This window comes from Haplochromis burtoni, unplaced genomic scaffold (assembly GCF_018398535.1).
Source record: "Haplochromis burtoni strain Fernald_Lab_line unplaced genomic scaffold, NCSU_Asbu1 Contig_9, whole genome shotgun sequence".
Classification (NCBI taxonomy): domain Eukaryota; kingdom Metazoa; phylum Chordata; class Actinopteri; order Cichliformes; family Cichlidae; genus Haplochromis; species Haplochromis burtoni.
The window spans coordinates 33,294-46,687 of record NW_024582370.1 but is presented as its reverse complement, the minus strand read 5'-3'; the positions used below and the strand labels follow the sequence as shown (position 1 = coordinate 46,687).

At 42.2% G+C, this 13,394-nt stretch overlaps 1 protein-coding gene across 4 annotated transcripts in view; it reads left to right on the top strand.

Annotated features, from left to right (window-relative positions):
- kcnd3 (potassium voltage-gated channel, Shal-related subfamily, member 3) overlaps positions 1-13,394 on the top strand; it is a 115,587-nt gene that overhangs the window by 84,428 nt on the left and 17,765 nt on the right. For all 4 annotated transcript variants that reach the window (XM_042227443.1, XM_042227445.1, XM_005914617.2 and 1 more), the window contains exon 4: positions 3,317-3,485. In XM_042227443.1, coding sequence (XP_042083377.1) covers positions 3,317-3,485 — 169 coding nt within the window. The remainder of the gene's footprint in view (positions 1-3,316; positions 3,486-13,394) is intronic.

Here is a 13,394-nt window from a genome sequence, read left to right as displayed (position 1 = left end):
TGTTCATTGTAGAAAAGCCTCCTGTGCACTCTTTGCAAGTCCTCAAATAACAACCAGTGCCTTTGTGTGTGATCTCTCAAAGAGGACTGCTGTAACGAGAGTTATTTGGCTATATTTTGTAGATTATCTGTCTTGGGAGTGCTTTAAAGGTATTGACAGGGTTCTTCTCTTTACTGTATCTCTACACAGATTGTCTTATTTTAGTAAGCTGATGTGTGAAAACATGTGTGTATGTATATGACTAATAGCAGTAACAAGCTGACTGACTAGGGTCTATAGGGTCCCATAACACATCAACTGCATCAGCACCATGTGCTGATAGTATCTATGTAAATGTATCTGCTAATAGTAATCGAAGTGAAAATAGACTTTCCAGAAAATGATTCAAATACACTGTGTGTATTTATCTGTAGTAGAAGCAGTGCCCTTACAACAGTGTAAAAGGACTCCACTTAATACTCCAAGTAATGATTAGATGTAACATAACAAGTAGTACATTAACTGGCCACTTTATTTGTTAAGCATTCCTGGGTATGGCCCCATGCTTTTAAAACGGCATTAATCCTTCATGGCATATTATCAACGATGACTCCTCGTAAAACAGATGTTGGAGATTTGTTAGCTGCACATCCATTATGTGAATCTTCTGTTCCTCCACATCCCAAAGGTGCTCTACTGGACTGAGATGTTCTCAATGTGGAGGTAATTTGAGTACTGTAAACTGTAAAACCATGAGCTTTGTAACCTGGCGAGTTATCCTCCTGGAAGCATCCATCAGAAGATACACTGTGGTCATAAAGGTTGGACAATTCTCGGGAAGGCTGTTATATCTGAATGATGCTCAGTAAGTACTAAGGAGCCCAAAGTGTGCCAAGAAACTATCCTTCATACCATTACACCAGCAGTCTGAACCACTGATACTAGGCAGGTTGAATCTAAACTTTTATGTAGTTTACACAAAATTTTAACCCTAACATCTAAATGACACAGCAGCAAAAAAAGACTGGATGTGGTGTTCTCGTTCAAGATTTGATATGTTCTGCATTCAGAGATGCTCTTCTGTGTGACTTAGTTAGAACAAGTGATTGTGGCCTTTCTATCCCTGCCATGCAGGAGCGAGCTGAGGTTTGATTTCCCAATGAGCAGGTAAGCTTTTGATACTTAGATGTTCATTGGGAGTGACCAGGATGGACAGGACTGGAAATAACACAGCTCAGGTTGAGTTTGAAGACAAAGTACGAGAGCCAAGGAAGATTTGAAAATGGACATGGTTTAGACAAGGCCAAAAAAGCGATAGTGCATATACTGGTCAAAGGATGTTGGATATGGAGCTTACAGGTAGGAGGAAAAGAGAAAGGCCACAGAGGAGATTCATGGATGTAGTGAAGGACTTACAGAGGGTTGGATGAGGATGCTAGGGATTGGGTAAGATGGAGTCAGATGACTCGCTGTGGAAACAGCCACAAGAAGAAGAGCAGTTGCCTTCCTATCAGCTCAAAGCAGTCTGGCTATTTTCCTCAGGCATCAACAAGGGATTTTTGCCCAGAGAACTGCTGCTCAGTGGATATTTTGTCTTTTTGGACTATACTCTGTAAACCCCAGAGATGGAGGTGCAGGAAAATCCCAGCAGATCTGCAGTTTCTGTAATACTCAGACCAACAGCCATGACAAGTTTAAAGTCACCTAAAATCGCCCTTCTTCCCTATCTTCTGATCCTGGCTTTGATCTGAAGTCAAAGCAGGTTGTCTGGACCAGATCTACACGCCTGAATCCATTGAGCTGCTTCCACGTGATTGGTTGATTAGAAATTGATATTAGTGGGCAACTGAACAGATGTGTTCAGACTAACGTACTTATAGTGTAATTTAGTTTGACCTGTGTGTGTGTGTGTGTGTGTGTGTGTGTGTGTGTGTGTGTGTGTGTGTGTGTGTGTGTGTGTGAGGATCACCTGTGTTATGTTCTTTGCATAAGCTATGTTCAGTACTTTCAAATGTTAGCCTGTTGCTCTGGAGCAGGGGTGTCAAACTCAAATACACAGTGGGCCAAAATTCAAAACTGGAACAAAGTCGCGGGCTAACCTTAATACTTATTGAAAAAAAAAATCTTCCTCCAGATAGAAGAATGAATCTTTTCTTATGGACTCAAACAAGTTTTGCTGAAAAACTGAATATGGAACAAGCAAAGCTTAATACTAAACAATATATATATTAGCTGTATAATACCAGTAGGCCAGCTCTGATAGTAATTTGGTATGGCTTCGCGGGCCAAATGTAATTAGGCTGCGGGCCAAATTTGGCCCGCGGGCCAGAGTTTGACACCTATGCTCTAGAGCTAACTTGTCTTTAACAAGTACTGGTAGGTGGTTTAGTGACCACATACACACACCGTATTTATGCATCAGTTTTGTGTAAGTACTGTACATTAGTGTGATTACTGCACAGGAATAGCTTGACTGTGCTTTACCACAAATGCCATGCTCTTGACTATAAAGAAAAACAAATAAATAAAGGTTAAATATAAAGAAAAAGTATTTTCAAAGTTTTATGTGTAGGCTTAGCTGGATCAGGTCTAATGAATTCAGTCAAACTTGTTGTTTAGCTGGAAAACAAGAACAAATTACTTGCTCTTTTTACTCATGAATAAGAAATGAACACCATTAAAAATAAAGGTTGCTTTCCCAGCTTAAGTTGTGTTTTCTTTAGCTTTTGAATTTATTCTCTTCTATATTTTTCATCCTCTCATTCTTTATTCTTACAGCATGGCTTCTTCACTGGGAAAAAAGGGGGAGATTTAATATAGTTATTGTAGTGTTGTCTCTCTTTGAACTGAAGATGAAATTGCTTTTGACTTGCAAATATTTCAGACTGAATTGGGCTAAATGACTTTTGGGAAATGTCCCCGGCATACAGTGTCCTCCTCTTTCTCCTCTCTAAAGGTTAATAGTATCTGCTCTCAGTGAATGAGTCAGTGGACTTTACTGTGCCGTTCAGTGACAGACGAGGTTTGGTTGGAGCGTCTCTTTTTCTCCCTTCGGGTGGAATAGAGTCAGCAGGCCAAGTCTTGTTCTGGTGGGCATTGATACATGCAGCATAGAGAAGCCTTTAAAGAAGATGAAAGCAGTGGAAGAATGAATAGCCGGCAAATTAAAATAAATTGAACATGAAATACAGTAGCATGTGCTTCTGTGGGATTTGAATGAATGACCTCAAGTCGGCTGTGCTTGACTAGAAAGTTGAGCTACTGCAGACAGATTTTATTAAATGCAATAGGTGTTTTACTAAATTAATTATCTCTTTCTCCTTGTCGCTTTCCGCAGGTACGGAGACATGGTTCCTAAGACGATCGCGGGGAAGATCTTTGGTTCAATCTGCTCTCTGAGCGGGGTGCTGGTAATTGCCCTGCCTGTCCCTGTCATCGTGTCCAACTTTAGCCGCATCTATCACCAGAACCAGAGAGCAGACAAGCGGCGGGCGCAGAAGGTACAGGTGAACACAGTTTTATTCCTCTTCAGCGGGGTCCCAGAGGGTTGGCTCTCCAGACCTCCAGCCCACAGGGGAGCTCTGACATCTCTCTCGCCCCTCAGAGGAGGGGAGGACTCCACAGGGTTCAGGTCATCCCTTTAAGATTAACGTGTTTGTATAATCTACATTGACTGACAGTATTTTCACATTAGCAGTAGTATGCGGTACCCACTGCTCCCAGTGAGTATTGTCAAACTTTAATAGTCTGTCTGATATGCAAACTGAAATTCTCTATTTCTCCATTAACTTAATAAATAGATTCACTTTGGGGGGATTCTTTCCTCCAGAGTATTTATATCTTCACTCGTCTTTTTGTGCAACATTAAGTAGATATTCTCATGCTCCTGCAGGTCAGTGACCTCCTTACACTGGATAAAATTACCCTTCCCTAAATCTCATACAAGGCATTTCAGTCCTGCGAAGCTGTTTTTCCCCCCACAGCTGCATTTATTTACCTTTATGAACGTCCCGTATTTGATTTAAACTCTAATGTCATTTTCCACATGGCAGTTTGGCCTTTGCTGTATATCATGATAAATTATGAAAGAGGAGGGGTTATACTTTTTCAGTTTCGATAGCCCTAGGAGTAAGTTTGTCAGGCCAAATTGTTTTATGAGTCATTTCATTTTTAGAGTCCAGTCACAGCACAACTTCTTTTCTGTGTTGCCTCTTGGATGTTTGTAGCTGTTTTTCCTGGAGCGAGGAGTTCAGCCACCCAGTCACACGCATCCTCTGGGGGATCCTGTCTGTCCCTCTGTCTTCGATTCCTCTCCACAAGTGTTTTTTTCTTCTTTTAAATAAATGTAGCAAGTCTCTGACTTTCATAATTGATCTGTGGACAGGCTAAGGTTGTTGAGTGTATTTAATATGGTAGCCATATGTAGGCCAATTTCATAAGCCACCCAGGGTCAGAAAACAGTTTTGGAACATCTGGTATAATATCCCTCATTAACTCAGAGGTCTCGAACAGCCACTGCAAAATTTTCCCTCAGGACAGCCGCAGTGCTGCTGAGTGAAAACGTGCGAGACTGGCCAAGCAAACGTGACTGTAATAATCTCGATTTTACAAATTTCGCAGCGATCACATCGACAGCAAAGTTAGGCTCTGGCTCCAAACGTTACTTTGCAAACTCTTTCGACAGGCGTCACGGTGATGTAAGGGGTTGTGACACGTAAAATGCTGCAAGAATCAGAATAGGACATTGTCTGGATTTTTCTTTTCTTACATGAAGCACGCTGAGAGATAGGATGTGTCAGCCAGGTTTGGATTAGACTGCCTGAGCAGAGCATGAGAGTGACAAGAGACACAGGGCGACCGCTCGCTCCTGGTCAATTACTGCGCTATTCTCACATCAGCTCAAATCAGCACAATGGGACATTACAAGGAGTTTATGTTAGGGGACTAGAAGGTTAAGGACTGTTTAGCGTCTGATCTGACAACACTGGCCTTTTGCATTCTCACATGTACTTTAACAGGTAGTGCATAGAAAGGATCGTGGCTGGAGTCCAAACAAAGGGGCAAATGTGTGAAAACGTTTAGAGATTTTTGCCTGTCACCGTGGCAGGTTTGGCAGATTTTTATGCCAGATGCAATTCCTGACATAATTCCAAAGGGATTAATTTCTCCGCCTGGGAAAAGAATCAATTAAATCAAACTTTTAAATCTGTTTACATTTTAAGGTTTTTGTAATAATGGTCATTGTAACAAATGATAAGATTGACTTTGATGTTGCCTTGTTTAAACTCTGGGAAGTGTTATTCACTTGGCTGTATCATTAATAACACATTTATTATGGCAGTATTAACAGATCGATTATATAAACACCAGACAAAAATCATTTTCCATCTCTAACGCCAAACTTCTGCATTAGTATGAGATTTATTAACATAAATAAAGGCTCTGGGTGCAACATACAATATAAAGCTTTCATAAAGTATTATTGTTATTATGATTAGTGACACCAGAGTGAAAATTAAACATCTTACGGTTGGTGAATCCTGCTCCCATTGTGAAACAAATCTGATCAAATCACAAAAATTCGGTCCTAAAGACAAAGATTATTTGACTTTTTGTGCATTTGAATTATCAATATTATAGTAATTTGAGGGTGAAAAAGCAAGATTTTCAGAGGTTTTAAAGCCACGTTAATGAGTTTTTTCATTGCCCCCTGGATATCCATGGCCTGCATTAATTTTATGTTCACCCAGGAAGAGCTCTTATTATTATGTAAAATATCAGTTCCCTCAAGCCAAAGTAGTCCTTTAAATCCACAAGCTAAATGTTATCATTACTCAAATCTCATCCAAAAACCCAATCCTAAATCCTAAAATAGCCTGTCAGAGAAGTGAATATCAGCATTTTCCCCTCTTTGCATAATTTTCTCTTTCAGTCCGTCCTTGTGAGATTTCACCCTTGTAAGTATAGCAATAAAAAACACTCAAAAACAGATTTATAGAAACTTAAATGGTAGATGGTTTAAAGATCCTGTCTAGCCCGGTCTTTAGACCTTTATAAAATCGTGATGTGTCTGTGAGCGAAACTGGGTAGCAGCATCGGCTGGCTCACAAACAAAACTGGGCCAGTAATCATAGTCTGCGGGCAAAGCTGACCATTTCTATTCTCGTGAGATAGATAGTGGTTTATTTGGAGCTGGCAAACATACAGTGCACACACTGACACATATTTTCAGAGTCCATTCCTTTCTCTCATCACTGCCATTCACACCTCTCCAACTAAGGCTTTTTCCCTCACACCCTTCACTTGTTTGTTAGACCTTTTCACTCATTTCTACTCCCCTGCCTCCATCCATTACCACTAACCCCTCCCTGTCCCCCTTTTTCTCTCACCCTCTCTGTGATTAATGCAATTCATCTCAGCACACATTCTCTAAATCTGTTTAAAGTTCTGCAACTGTGGGCTGCCCACCACCCAGTCTTAACTAACTGTAAGCTTGTCTGCTGAGCAAGCCTCCGTGGTGACATGACCGCAGGTGCAAGGATGAAAAGAGACAAAGAGAAGATGGAAGGATGGCTGAAAAGTCAGAAAATTAGCCAGAAAAGCAGTTTGAGAGGATGAAATGTATAGGTGAGGAAAAGAGAAAAGCAGAGGAGCAGTGAGGAGGAAGGCCAGAGGGTGAGCAGGGGAAGCAGAGAGAGCATAGGCAGAGGGTAGAGCTGGAGGCAGTGTTTGTCCCGACGCTGTGTTCTTTCCTGAAATAGCTATTACGCAGATGAGATGCTTGCTGGAAGGAAGGTGTATGTCTGTTTGCATATGTGCACATTCACATCTGTATGCATATACGTGCATGTCTGGGTGCAAAAGCCATATTTCCTGTCAGGCGTTAATCTGAGTGACCTTAGCTGTTCTCTGAGCTGCATTGTGGTGCAGTGTCCCGAACATCACCCAGTACAAGACCCCCATAGTACCCACCAACAGACCACTGTAGCATGACAGTGCTGTTCTCATTAACTAGTACTAAATGACTCCTTCAGGCACTTGATATCTCTTTGGCTTGCCTGCCGTGAGGTCAGCGATTTGCTCAAGCACCCCTACATCCCATAGACAGCTTTTCTCCTTTTTATAACAGCATGACTAAAAAGTCTTATCAGTGCTTTCATAATGATATTGCACCTGGATGCTTTAATCCTCAAGAGAGTTATTACTATGGTAAAATCAAGGTCTAAGTGCCAAAGATGATGATAGATTTGCATATTTTTTTTTGAGCATTTAGGAGATGCAGTCTGCACCATCCCTGCCTTTAATTAGCACATGGGATTAAGTGTTGCTCAGCATTTAAGCTTTTGTTCTCAAAATCAATGGAGTATCTCCTGAATTACATATTGTGCAAGCTTCAGTGGGAGATGTTGTTGAGATGATTTCACGTTCCCAGATAGTCTTTAAATAAGGCCGCCTTTCCTGCCTGCCTTGTTAAACATTCCATAGTGCCAATGCCGATCTTCACACCAGATTCAAGAATTTCAAGCATCAGATAAAATTTCATATAAAACATATTTCCAAGGCCATAAATCCTAATGTTATGCTTTGGGGTTTTTTGTGAAGATGACATTTGTTGTTTAAAGTTGTCTTTGCTGTCATTGGTTGCATCACTTTAAGGCCTATATAGGCTGTAATAGATTTTGTGGTTCTCTAACAGGTCTTTTGACAGCAGTAAGGTCCACATTGCAATTGCCCAGTGCTCAGCTGTGTTTTAATATCAATGTACTGTACTCACTTCCAGCTGAATATAATTGTTCTCGGACTCTATCAGCATGCCTGTAGCTTAGGAGCTACAGCAGGTCATCTACTAATTGGGAGGCTGGTCGTTCAATCCCTGGCTGCTCCAGTCCGCATGCCAAAGTCTCCTGGGCAACATACTAACCCCAAGTTGATGCTTCGTTGCAGCATCAGAATATGAATGTGTGTTAATCTAAGTTAGGTGTGCTTGTATGAATGTGTGACTGAGACATGTAGAATAAAGCTCTTTACGAGGGTAACTTTGCTACAGACACCATGATTAAAATTTTAAAATCATCTTTATTTGTTTTATACTGGAACTTGGTTCAGCCTGGAAACTAGCCTTTTTAGCTTGTCTCGCAGTAAGTCCATTTCAGCTGACTGTCTTTTGACTTACTGCCCCTCACAGGGAAACTAGGAATGTAGAGTAGTCCAAGGAATGAGCTTTTGTTTTTAGCCTGCTCTCAAAAGGTATGTACACGTATATACACTGACCTAATTATTTGAAACTTTGACCTGTTTAATATGAGCATCAATCTCTGTAACTGTATACATGACTAGCTAGATCATAAGTGAAGGAAAGGTGTTTCCAGTTTAGGTTAAGCGCTTAAATGATAAGAGATGATACACCCGATGGCAGCATTGTTGGCAACCTGGTGATTAGCTGTAGCAACTCGGGATTTTACTGACCTTTTTAAGAACTGCTACTGACATGTTTCCTGCACATTAGATTGCCATCGAGCCATCTGTCACTTAATAAAGATGTTATCCTCAGCAGATGATGAATAGTTCTCATTGTATAGACGACTCTGTCACTGCTTTTCACAAATCTGATTTCTAATGTCCAACTAGAGCCATTAATTACTTATGCATGCTATATCCTTTAACAGCCCGTTACTGCCATCTATGTAATATGTAGTGTTCTTAACTGGAAATGACATATGACCTTCTCTGTCATTTAACCAACCATTTAGCAAATGTTACTGGTCATTTACTATAGCAAAATGTCATTTCCTCCACATTTATTATCAGCAAATGGTTATGTTTCACAGAAAATCTGTTCTTCCTCAGATCATTTCTTAGAATAAGGCTGTGTTTAACTGAGAGTAAAAAAGGATAGCCATTTGAGATTAGCTTTTGCAGTACTTACACGACAAAGAGAGAGCAGATGGGGGGACAGGGAGGAGGAGGAATTATTAAGGGGAGGAAGTGCGTTTTCCAGCATCTGCTGTCCTCTTCGTATCTTTCTCTGCCTTCGCCCCCACCACCACCACCACATCTAGGTGCTTTTTTGCTCTTGTCATACCCCCCTGTTCGCATCCATCTTCATTCGAGTCTAACTGTTAGCTGTTCTGGGCTCCCATTACAATTAGCCATCCATCTGGGTGGTGGCAGAGAGACAGCCCCTGATCTATCTTACCGCACAAAGCAAAGATGCATGAGGATGCCACTAGTTGCTGTATGTGGCACAGGAAGCACACAGCTGAGACACAGACATTAGTTTGTCTATTCTGCCTCCCTCTAGTCTCCAGTGTCACCGTTTCTGTCCTGCATCAGTTTTCAGTCGTCTCCTAACGGGATCAAAAAACAGAGTCTGGTCTACAGCGGTTGCATTAGTTCTTCTCTGTGATTATTTGCATGAAGGTATTAGTATCCTTAGGTAGGACAAATTACAATTTCAGATATAACATGCCTGAAAGAGGGGAAGGTTTAAATGAAGAAACATAAAGGCCAAGTGACACAGAATGGAAAAAGGACAAAGGAATTAAACTAGCTTAACTTTTAAATGTACCCATGGTATTCTCCTAGATTCCCCTGTGGCTCTGTGAATAATCTCCCTACTTCCTGTCAAATGTACTTGAAGCCATTTTATACCTACATACTACGAGTTACTATAAAAGCTACTGCAAAGCTACTATACTCAAAAGACCAAATTAAATGTGTAGAAACTCAGTAGAATGAAGCCTTGTGTGATTATTTCAAGCAGTTTATGAGGATTAGTGGCATTAACAATTGTTTTTGTTCTCTGTCCTGGTCGTTGTGTCCTTGGGCAAGACACTTCACCTACCGCCTACTGGTGTTGGGCAGAGGGGTCGATGGTGCGATATGGCAGCTTCTGTCAGTCTGCCCCAGGGCAGCTGTGGCTACACCTGTAGCTGCCTCCACCAGTGTGTGAATGTGAGAGTGAATGAATAGTGGCATTGTAAAGCGCTTTGGGTGCCTTGAAAAGTGCTATATAAATCCAATCCATTATTATTATCCATTATTCATATGTAAATGAGATTCCCAATGTTTATTTCTCCAGTATGATCCCTGTTTCTGTGACATTTCAGGGTTTTTTCTGTGTTTTATCACTTTTGCTGCAAAGTAGTTCAAGTTGAACCAGCTGTCTTCAAACTTAGTGGGTATTAAAATTGCTACGTTGCAGTTTATGAGTATTAAACTGGCTTCAGGCTAACATGGCAGAAACAAAACAAACCGTCCCACTCACTCCCTCCTGCTGGCTCCCACTCCCTGTAGTCTAAATCATCTCACTATTGTTTTTAGCGCGCACTCAGAAGGTTGAAGTCAAAAGGTGGAGATGACTTCTGGCTGAGAGTGTTTTGCCCTTCTAGACAATCAATAAAGTCGTCTGCACGTTGCAAGAAGACAGACCAATGCTGATGGGAGTCTTCACCGAGGAGGTCAAGAGTGCTGTTGTGAATTATGTCCTTAATAAAAAAAAAAAGAAAACATCAGCATGACAGCAGCCTGTAGAGTGGAGCCGTACCTTTCTTTATAAAGAGGCGGTAATCCGGGTTTAGCAAAGGTATTTTGCCTCTGAGTAGTGTTAGTCTGGGGTTAAGCTGTCTTTGCTACAGATATCTGGGTAGAGTTATCACAGGCCTTGATTTCCTTGGAATCAATCTCCCAATTGTCCGGAGTGTCCTGTCTCTGCCGAGTCCCTAATGGATTTTCTAACAGTCAGGGTTTTTTTTTTCTAAATTTCACATCTATTTGCTCTCTGGCTCTCTTGCTGTGTTTGTCTCTGTCGCTTTTCCTCTTTGCGTATGTGTTATCATACAGCAACATACCTCAGAGGAAGTAAAGGACTTCTTTCCTTGTGGCAGGAATGTCAGCATGTGTAAAGGCAACTCTTCAGATGAGTGGCAGCTGCAAAACAGAATAAGAGTCTTACACAGTTATATATATATATATATATATATCCTCATCACTGATGGGGACGACAAGGAGTACAGAGGACTGACCCAAGACTTTGTGGACTGGTGCCAGCTGAACTACCTCCAGATCAACGCCAGTAAAACCAAGGAACTGGTGGTAGACTTCCGCAGGCACAAGCATTCTCCACTGCAACCACTGAACATCCAAGGTATGGACATTGAGGCTGTGGACAGCTACAGGTACCTTGGTGTTCATCTGAACAATAGACTGGACTGGACTCATAACTCAGACGCCCTCTACAGGAAAGGGCAGAGCAGGCTGTACCTGCTGCGGAGACTCAGGTCGTTTGGAGTGGAGGGCCCACTCCTGAAGACCTTCTATGACTCTGTTGTGGCTTCTGCTATCTTTTATGGTGTGGTCTGCTGGGGCGGCAGCATCTCTGCTGGGGACAGGAAGAGACTGAACAGGGTGATCCGAAGGGCCAGCTCTGTTCTAGGATGCCCTCTGGACCCAGTGGAGGTGGTGAGTGACAGAAAAAGCGGCGTTCCCATGTGTGAGATAATCCCTGCCAAGTTCAGACACTATTTAAACCACCAAAACCTCATCCACGCCCCGGCGGGTTGGAGTAATCCCACCCGGTAATAGACCCCTGCATTTGCTCATCTGTCGTCACTAATAAATGTGAATAAACAATCAACCACACGTTGAGACTGTGTTGGAAAGTAAAGACAATTGAGAACGATCGGGGACCTGGAGTCCAGAGAAAGTACGGTCGGTGAAAAAGATGCCAGAGAAGGTCAAAGTGGTCCAGAACTCATAAGAAGCAAGGAGTGTGAAGAAAAACACTATCAAGAACAGCCGATATCTTAAGTAGAACCTGCGAATGCGGTGTGTGTAATGTTACAAAAGGTAATAAGGAAATTATGAAGCAGTTGATTGGTTATGTAGTAAGTTACTTTTAGCTATTGATAAAAGTGAGATTATAATGCACTGAGTCTAATCTTGAGAGATCCACCAAAAGATATATGCGTTAGTGTGGAGTGGGTACCGCGTATGAAGCGTCTAACGTGTCAAGGGGTGCCGCATAACGGGGCACTCGGTTCAACTTGCGATAGTTGAAGACGGTATGCCGTGACAAAACCAAGTGTCACGGTTGGATCGTAAGAAGTTGTAGTCAGTACGTGAGCGGAGATGCTGCCTTCTTTGTAGAACAAAGGACAGAAGGAAAATCTGGAGGGGTGTGTGAGGAGCTAGGGGTAAGTGACTTCCCCATAAAGCCAGCCTACAGCCCCGAGCGGCATCACCTCAACAACCGAAGCGACTGCGGAGCGGACGGCCGCAGTATGAATAACATTCAGCCTGCTTACCACCTGTTAACTGTCAAACGTGTGTAGTGGGGCGGTGTGAGGGCAACGGGCAGCAGGGCCATGACGTCCGTTATGGCGCAAACGGGAAAAATGTAAATAACGACAAAAAAAAAAAAAAGAAGACGTTGACTATAGGTAAGTACCGGGAGGAGTAATAATGCACGTAGAAGAGCCGATGCTCGGGCATAGATGATGGATCTGTAAACACGGCTCTAGTCTGGCTCTAAATAACCTAACTCCCAACACAGTACACTTCAGCGCCCAAACACCCCTCTGAGCAGTTATCACTTATTTCGATCCGACTCTACTGGACTCAGCATTTCAAGACGGAGGCTCAAACAGCGCTAACACGGTACGACCGAGTCTCTGCGTCCCCTCCCATCACCTACGCGGACCTCAGTGCTCTCACGCGCGAAAGCCGTTAAACAGTATGAAGAGGTTAAAGACATTGTTGGGCGTGAACAATTCAAGTATTAAAGTTTATTAATAGAGTGAGAAGGTTATGTTGGATCCACACACACCAGACGGGGGGGATAATAAACCATACTTGAGTTCTTGGAGGGGTACTGAACAAAAGGTGGGTATATAAACGGAGTGGGAGCAAGCAAACAACAAAGTCACAAAGAATGACAATCTTGAATTAATAAACAAAACAATAACCAGCTCCATTAACCCTACAAAATAAAAACAGAAAAACACTACCATAAGATATTAAGTAACATACTTCTACCACAGTACTACCCCCTTTTAACTTGCTCAGGACCATATCTGGCTGGCACATACCCTATGATCCATGACTTTGAAAAAGAAGGGGGGTCATACTACACATGAGGTTGGAACCGATACGGAATCAGGCAAAACGTCATACTTAGAAATGGTAGTCTACGCATTCGCAACATGTCCTATTCAACATTTAGCCAACGACCCCTTCCTTACTTACATACACAGAGGCCTCACCTAGCTTCATCTCATTAAAGCCGCAAAACGCTACTCGTGTCACCACAGGAACTTCCAGTTCCTGCACATGTGTCACATATTGTCTCTATCATCTACTGGGACTACACCGCAATTTAGGAAGTATGACACACTCAGTCCGTGCTCTATTGTTTG